This window comes from Chanos chanos, chromosome 6, assembly GCF_902362185.1.
Source record: "Chanos chanos chromosome 6, fChaCha1.1, whole genome shotgun sequence".
NCBI classification, from domain to species: domain Eukaryota; kingdom Metazoa; phylum Chordata; class Actinopteri; order Gonorynchiformes; family Chanidae; genus Chanos; species Chanos chanos.
This window is the reverse complement of record NC_044500.1, coordinates 28805931-28814759: the sequence shown is the minus strand read 5'-3', so window position 1 is coordinate 28814759 and position 8829 is coordinate 28805931. Positions and strand designations below refer to the sequence as shown.

Sequence of the window (8829 nt, the reverse complement as noted above, 5' to 3'; positions counted from 1 at the left end):
AAAAGACCACCACTTACCTTTGATCCTGATCCTTCATCTCTGACTGTCATCCCTGCCTCCAGTAAATCCTGACTGTAGTGACGTATAGTGGCGTGTGTGAGTAAACTGTTGGAGGGAGGTGCTGGGTGACCTATTCTCATGTTTTCTCTCTTTCAGCTGTTTGACAAGGCCCTCTGTCTTACTAAAGAACTTATAATGAGACTCCCTGAAAGAGTCAGACTCTCTTTCACACATACCTCAGGATAACTGATGGACTAGGATGTACAAACACACACACACCAGAGTCACAAACTTATGGGTGGACTCTCTTACCATCTCAAACTTTCTTAGAAATACAGACTTTCATTTAAAAAAGTATCTTGCACCGTCAAAGACACATTCTCACTCATATACGCTCGCTACAAGATGAATGGATAAATGTCACATCTGCAGGAAAACTTCACATATTCTCAGAGATTTCAAGCACTTCTTAGTGGTATGGTCAACTTTTGTGAATTCCAGAAAAAAAAACAAGAGTCTTGTCCTGCTATCTTTAATCCTTAAACAACAGACTGAATAATGGGTTGATTGTGGTTATCTTGCGGTAAGGAGGATTTTTTGGGTTCATTTCTGTCTGTGGGCTGCTGATAGCTTTCGCTTTAGCCAGTTAATCTTGGTTTTCCATTTCCAACAACGTCAACATAATTTTGTTACAATGATAATGATTTAATTTGAGTTGAAACTTGTGTGTTCTTACATATACAGCTGTCTCCTCAGTGGATCAGTAATTACTGCAAAAGAGAGGTACAACTGAAAACTCATACATTTGCTTTAAAGAATGTGATAAATTAGATTTGTAAAAATAAAAAAAAAGGCCTGGTCTAAACAAGACATATTCAAAACCCACATATTCAGAATTTTCGAGAGAGTGCACAGTATGGGAGAGGATTCATATTACAGAACTAAAAATAATGTCACAGCATATCTTAACATACACCACAAACCTCCAAATACAAAAGCCTCCAAGGCTAGATTTACACAGTTTAACAGCATACAAACAGCATGTTTTTTGATAACATTTCTAACCTTATAATCATAACACGAACCATATCACAAAAGACTCATTACAAATTTCACATACCGGCCAACCTTTGTTTATAACGTGCATCAGGATGTTGCTATGTCAGACATAGCATGTACATCATTAATTATTACTGTTACACCAGGATCATTTTAGCTGGATGAAATATTACTGTGTCATACCACACTATTGTTGAGTGTCATGGGGTGACATGTAGCTGTTGTAACTGTTTGTGACCTCTTTAATTACAGCATCCTTACCTTGTCTAATTTTTAATATTGTTATTTTTATGGATGGTTCATGTTAAGTGTTTACTTAATCATCTGCTGAAGTACTGCTTACCACAGAGTCCATAGAGAATACATCAGTTGAGCCAAGAAAGATGCAAGATGTAATAAACATTAGCCTGGAAAATAATTGAAACTGTAAAAAGAAAACACATACACAAACACAAACAAACAACACACTGATGAGCAATACTGTTTGTACAAATACACCAGTATTTTGATGGGTAGGGAATATTGTATCAGCTGTATTACCTATACAGAGTGAAGATGACCGACGGTTAGTCCTCTAACTGTCAAAATCTGCCCAGAGTCATCACGTCTGGCTCTGCTCCTTTATAATTCTGAATAAAACCTGTGAATTGATGCTCCTGATAGATATGAGCAGCGATATCACATCCTTGTGCTTCCAATGTTTTCATTTCCTCTGAGCTGTCACAAAAAAAAAAAAACTTGATTCATGAAGGAGGGTCATAGATCTATTGATGTCGTAGCACATTCTCTGAACCGTTTGAACCCTCTCTCTCTCTAGCTCTTCTGATTTTATATTGAGATAACGATAGCTGTCTAATACAAAAGGAAATTGCAATTCGACTGTTAGTGGAGACTTGTGTGAGAAGTACGAGATTCTTGAGTGATAGTCTTCCAGTATTCCTCTACTTTTTTTTCAAAGTCCATCTAAGAGTGAGAGAGGAGGACCGGTTTTCATGGCAACGAATTTGTAATCCACCTGACCACTTCTCTGCGCCACTTCCTCACATTGTTAAGATATGATTCTTCTGTACTACACTGTTTAAATCATAGTCCAAACCAAAAAGAAAAAAATAGATACAAATGAAAAGAAAAGAAGAGGCCGTTAGTAGTTCCATTTTTGTGTTGTAGACATGCCAATCACCACTTAGTTATTGGACGATTATGCAGCTTCTTTCATAATCTTTCTCAGTAGCTTCAGTAGAACTTTGTGTTGTTCCTAGCACACGTCTGTTATCACTTTCCTATAGCCCTCGTAAACTGTATGAGCCTTCATAAACCTGTCTTTTACACATCATTTTTTCTGGCCAATCCTGTGATCCAAATCCAGTTAGAGACTGTGTCTCCACAAAGCCATGTTATCTTTAGAGAATTCACCAGGACTGCATGGTGTAGCTGCCATTTTGCTCAGACTCGTGTGTATTTTTTCATATTTTTGTGATTCCTTACACTTCCTTACGAAGAGATTGTTGCAACTCTCAACTATTTTTTTTTTTAAATATTTATTTGACTTATTTATTTTTGGCTGAATTATTAGGATAAAGCTGTTTCGTTGTTGATGTTGTTGCTGTTCTCGTTAACATTGTTACTGTTATTGCTATCTTAATTCTTATCTCTTACTTTTGTATTTTTCTGTTGCATTGGAATCTTCATTCTATTGAATGAATGTTTTCTCCCCCATGAGTTCTGTATTTTCGTGTCGCAGTTTGATCAGGTATACTCTCATGTTTTATTTGATTTTCTTCTTGTAAATAGTATTTCAAGGTGCTGTGTACATAGCATTTCCACCAGAACTCCAAACAAAGCCATAAACAATGACGTATTTTACCAAGGCCGTGATACAATTATAATAATGTTAATTTATGGCTCAGCTAAAAAGCAAGAACCCAAGAAATAAATCCTTTCTCTCAACATGATTCCTTTTGTAGTCCGTTTCTTTCTCAACAAAAATCATGGGCCCCACCCTGGCCCATCACATTGTGTGAACTATATAAACTTATGCTACTAAAATATCTATACAGCATATAAATAGCACAGAAATACACTTTTACTCACTCAGGACACCTACTACTCTAAAAACGATGTCCTTCTTGGAATTCTTGTCTATTCTTGTGCTATTTGTTGTCATTACCCCATACAGGTAGCATAGAGGATTCTTATAACCATAACACTTGTAATCGTCCAAAGTTCAGAAATCCTAAAGCTAAACACAGTTATCTAAGTTAAAAAAAGTTATGTGGTGATTTATCATTCACCATGGCAAAACGGCCCATCTGTCTGACCTCCTTTCTCTTATCCTATTTGTTTTGCCAACCATCTTTGCTTGTACTTCGCGCCATCACTGTTTACAAAAGTAGGTTCAAATCGATTCGAATAACATGTTACTCAAAGTCACAACTGATTATGCAAATTGCTTCCATTTGTTAGTTCAGAATGAAGTATGACCATCTCATGATAATCGATCTTTCCTAAGTTAGAAGGTATTTTACAGGCATTGGATCACTTCAGCATTTGTCGCTTTTAAGACGATGTCCTGACGCCGGTACCAGCTCCCGTTTACATCACATATAAGGGGTCTGAGCACCGGCAGTAAATGTACTTTATTAAATTCTGTCATCATAATTATTATTTTTCCATACAGAACGAAGCACAATGAAGCTCTGACATGTAAACGCCATGTTTATATTAGCAAAACCGGTAAGGAAAGGACCTAAAGCATACCGTCACTAAGGTACCTTTATAGCTACTTTGAGACAGCGAATTGGTCTCGTCTCGGATGTTAAGGTTGTGCACTACGTAACCGCAATTACAGACTCAGTACGTGGTGCACCTATATCATTGACTCAGTAGTGATACCAACTAGTGCGGCATGTTCACATCGTCTTTGCTTTCCCAGAAAGAGTATTACTTTTTTGACTTTCGACAGGCTACGTTATCGTTTTTTTAACGTGCATTCTACATGGATAAATACAAACCAATGTTTCTTTGAAAAGGTGGAATAAACAGCTGTTGATGGAGTTGAAGGAAAATGCGATCGTTTGTTCTCTTCGCTTCTCTTTGTGGAATCGTCTTAAGCTCAGGTAAAGCAGGATTCATTCCTGCATATTCTGGCTATAACAAAGCACACACATATGGACCATTCAACAAAGAAATAACAGGCATTTTTGGTTTTGGTTTTCACTCGAAACACGGGCGTCACAAACTTATCTGAATACGTCAAGATTACTCAAAGTGAACGTTAGTCATTTGTCGATGCATTTAAATTTTTCGATTATCCTTGCAGTGCTGTAGTTTTTGGAACGCGCTGTCACTTTGTTTTATTTGTGTGTATTTATTATGTTCCGTGCAATTATTTAATCGTGCGTAATTACGCGCACCGTCTTTGAATCTGCGACGAATACTCTAGATGTTTGACCATTTTCTCTTTGCATTGGCATTGTAGATATTTTTAATCTTGTCCTCTTCCTTCTCATTGTACTCTTACTTGCCTCAGTAATCTAGATTGTGTTCTTTGATAAGCATTTCTTTGTACCAAACTATCATGGTGGGACTTGCTTAAACGATGTCTCACGCCTACGTATCAAGAGGAACCCGATTTGCTAATCTTACAACTGTGAGAAATAAGATTAATCTCTGACCAGCGACACGTCTTGTGTGTACTTCATTTATTTATTTATTTGTTTGTTTGTTTGTTTATTCTTACAGTTCTGCTGAAAATTAAAATGAATTGGCTTCCACTTAGGTGAATATCATATAATTCCTTTGATGTCCCAAGTAACAGAATTTCATCTAAATTTTGCGAGGAAATGGCTTGAGAACTTTCTCAGATGAGTAGCTTGAAGTGGTGAACTATATCGTGAATAAACACATTAAAATATACAAAAAGACCTTTTATAGAGGGCCAAAGTTCCAGTGATAATAATTCTACAACTCTAAGTGTAAACTGAGCACTGCACTCTTGATAGGATGTCATTTATTCCCTGAAATCCTTAAGACTTCTTCAATGTAAATACTCACCATAGCACAACAGGTCAAACTGTGCATCAGTCCTGTATAAGTTGTTGTTGTAACTGTTTCTCTTCACAAAACCTTAATGAGCTTCAGGTCAACAAAAGTACCTAAGAAAATCATTGCAACAGAGTGCAGTGATAAATACCACTGCTGGCTATCGATCCATCAGCTTTGTAATCCAAAATATCCATTGTGCTTGCTTACTGTCACTCCGCTCCGGGGTCAGTGATTACCGATAGGACAGAGTGCTGGTGTAGGCTTTAGCTATCTCAAACAATCCCAGCACCAATGCTCAAGTGTCTCTGTTTTCTGTAGTCAGGCTTCTCTCTCTCTCTCTCTCTCTCTCTCTCTCTCTCTCTCTCTGGAAGAGTTGATGTGCGGGCAGTTTTTGAGTGTGAGCTGAACAAAGAACAGGAGGCCAGTTTTAAGACGAAAAAGAGAATTTTGTCCTTCACTGATAAGTTGATATATATTTTCCTGCCTTGTATTTGGGTAAGATATGACTTCACACAATAACATAAAGCTGTACAGACTGAATTGGCTAAATCAGTCTAGCAGCAATGGGCAGAACCAGCTAAGGACCGGTTCATAGGACAGCACCTCAGACTCAGAGAAGCACATCAGAAAGGAAGAGATGGACAGAGAGAAGAGGCATTTAAATAGCAGGTCTTTGAGTATCAACACAAGTTGAAACCAACTTTTCCGCAGAAGATCCATCTTATGTCATTACCATCTGGTACTAGATATTTAAACACTGGCAGCCTCTCTTAGTTGTGCTCCTAACAACTGTATGTATGTGTGTTTCCTGAACGCAAAGAGTAAGAGTTTTGTTTAAGGGATAGGTCTTGGGGGGGGGGGGGGATTAATTGAACAACATGAAGAAAGATGTTCTTTCTTCCATTCATGTTGAAGTCTGTCTGCAACTGCTGAGTAACAGTAGTAGTGAAGACCTGGGGTGTCTGTAATGTGTAAAAATGAAAATAGCTCCTCCTTGTGGAACACTGATATAAAGAGTCGATTTCTGCCTTAATTTGTGTCTCATCAGGACAGCAACCTTTATCGAACTCTGGGCATAATGATGTGTTTGTGTTTGTTCTTTCTGAGGGATATGGGCTTATAATCAAAGGTCCATGCTTTCACTGAACATCAAAAAGGTTGCTTTTTAATGTCAAGCTATTAATATTCACTAAAAGTGCTTTAATGACAAGCATTTCATTAAAGGTGCACTCCAAGACTTTTTTTTTTTTTAAATTTCGGATCAACGTTTTCTGCATGTAGTAATCTGCACACACAAAAAGAGCCTCCGCCTTTGTTGTGTAAGCATTTTACATCGACCCTCAGATGAATTGTGCATCATTGGTTCTGCTCTCACTTGTGTAGGAGTTTAGAAAGACAGCAGAGCCAATGACGAGGCAATATGCTTTTCCTTTGGGCTGATGACAAATAACACATTTGTTTACACCAAAAGGGACAACTTTCATCTTATCAGATGCACCGTTAATGTAACTGCGGACGTCAAGTGGAGAGACTCTTGTGAATGTGCTCCTGTACTGATAAGGAATGGCATTGCTTCTGCCTGTTTTCATTGTCTTCGTCACAGTTTGTATGTGTGTGCGTGCCTGCATTTCAGTGTGGCCTCTTCAGATGCAGTGTTACCACTGTGAGGAGACCCTGCTGAACAATGACTGCTCAGCCCCCAAGTTCATCGTCAACTGCACAGCCAATATCCAGGATGCCTGCCAGAAAGAGGTGATGGTAGGACCACATGGTAAGTCTACTCAATTACCTCCTTTACCGATGACAAGAGGAACTTATTGGAGATTCAGCTTGCCTTTTATGCCTGCCCGTGTAAGTAATCATGAGCGGAGTCTCTCAATGCCCTACAGCCGATTGAGGTCTGAATATATATCACTCATTAATAGCATTTCTGCATATGAATGTCTTCTGCAGTTTCCTGAGACGGGTGGCAATTTTGATTGCTAACCATCGTTTGGATAAACTGATTCTGTTAGCTGCTAGTTGTTGAGCAGCTGAAATGTATTCAGATTGTCTTTTATCTCTGACAATATTTATGGACAATGTCTAAAAATTTATGAAATTACAATTCATTAAAAAAACAGTCTTCAAGCAATGAATATATGAATTATGAATGCAGTGCTATTGCTTTTGAACTTGGGACAAATGGAAAGTTTTAGGTATATGAATGTATCGTTTCAGCATACTGGTCTTAAAATCACCGCAGTAATGATGATATCCAGCTGCAGAATCAGGTTTTTAGCGCTATGACATGTGAGAGAAACAGTGGTTCCCTTTCTCTGTCAGGTGTGTCCTACCGAAAAGCTTGTGCCTCTTACACCACATGCCTAATTGCTTCCGCGGGCTACCAGCCTTTCTGCTCCCCTGGCAGAGTGGGCTCCGTCTGCATCAGCTGCTGTAACACACCTCTGTGCAACGGGCCACGCCCACCCCGCACCTCCCGGGCACACGCTCCCAGCCCACTCAACCCCACACACCTGCTGGTCCTCGCCGTTACCGTGGGAACGCTGCCGCCTGCCATCTTGCTGTGATTGTGTGATCGATGACAGCGCCGAGAAATGAAGCCAAAAGATGACACACTCAGTTGGCTGTTTTTTTTAACCCCCTTTCAGACATTTTCAGTGCAAAATGCCTGCTTGTCAAAAGAGTGGTTGACACACGCACAGGTTTGGATGGTGGGATAGATGAATCCATGGTGTTTCTTTTGAAGATTGGAGAAATCCAAAATATTCTCACCGTCATCTTACCTAGAGATTTAGGTCTCTTTCAAGACACCTGCTGGTTTTGTTTGGCAGGAATTTCGCATTTTGGTTTTCATTCAAATGCTCTTTAAAATGGATGTGTGAGACATGCGAGTTTGTTAGTAGCTCATTATTCTAAAGAACAATGCAATGCAGCTGTCATTTCATCTGGTCTGAACTGCTGTTGTACAGAGATTTAGACATCAAAACAAAATGTTCTCTGCTTTGAGTCAAATAGACATTATACAAAGATTTGGAGCAAAGTTTTTCAGATGTTGCTTAATATTCAGATCATTTATATCGAATAATGTTTATGAAGATTTGAGAAGATACAGAATCTGCATAGCTTTTGTCGTTTTTTTTGTTGTTGTTGTTGTTTGTTTGTTTAATTGTATTTTTTTTTTATTGGAAACATAAAAATTAAGCTTAGATGTAGTTCATTATAAGACAGTAGATATCTCTTTAAGAGAAAGCAGACTCACATGATAAAAATGGAGGAAATATATTGCAGCTTAAAGCAATGAACAGTGCTAAACGTAAATTCTTAAACGATGTGGATATGATCGTTTGTTTCCTTTTTCTGCCAATAACAAAAAAAAACACGGAATGGTTGGACTGAATATTGAACTCTGAAGTGTATGTTGGAAGATATGACAACACGGATGCCAGGGGTTTATAACGGATATTAAATGTCAAATGAAATCTGATTTGACATTCACAATGCGAATGAAAATGCTTTCTAATTTTCACAAGGGAGGTAGCTCATTACCACTCTCAACATCAAATCATTGAGCAGTAAACAGTTGCTTTAGTAGCAGTTATTTGCACAGGAATGTGCTTGATTTTTCCATGAACTAGAGATGTGTTGAGATAAAAGAGTACAAGGACAGTGAAGCAACACAAATACAAGGACACAATGCCTAATTCACTGCAATGAAATTTATAA

The 8829-nt window shown here is 38.3% G+C and overlaps 1 protein-coding gene across 1 annotated transcript; it reads left to right on the top strand.

The window, feature by feature from the left end:
- The first annotated feature begins 4123 nt into the window (after positions 1 to 4123).
- On the top strand, positions 4124 to 7673 carry LOC115815705 (ly6/PLAUR domain-containing protein 1-like). Its single transcript, XM_030778696.1, has 3 exons — positions 4124 to 4175; positions 6737 to 6874; positions 7429 to 7673. Exons 1-3 carry the CDS (start codon positions 4124 to 4126, stop codon positions 7671 to 7673), a joined length of 435 nt encoding a protein of 144 aa, XP_030634556.1.
- The last annotated feature ends 1156 nt before the right edge of the window (positions 7674 to 8829 follow it).

Coding starts and splice junctions, on each gene's coding strand:
- LOC115815705 (XM_030778696.1), top strand. CDS start 4,124: ATGCGATCGTTTGTTCTCTTCGCTTCTCTTTGTGGAATCGTCTTAAGC. Junction 4,176..6,736: donor TGGAATCGTCTTAAGCTCAG/GTAAAGCAGGAT, acceptor CCTGCATTTCAG/TGTGGCCTCTTCAGATGCAG. Junction 6,875..7,428: donor GGTGATGGTAGGACCACATG/GTAAGTCTACTC, acceptor TTTCTCTGTCAG/GTGTGTCCTACCGAAAAGCT.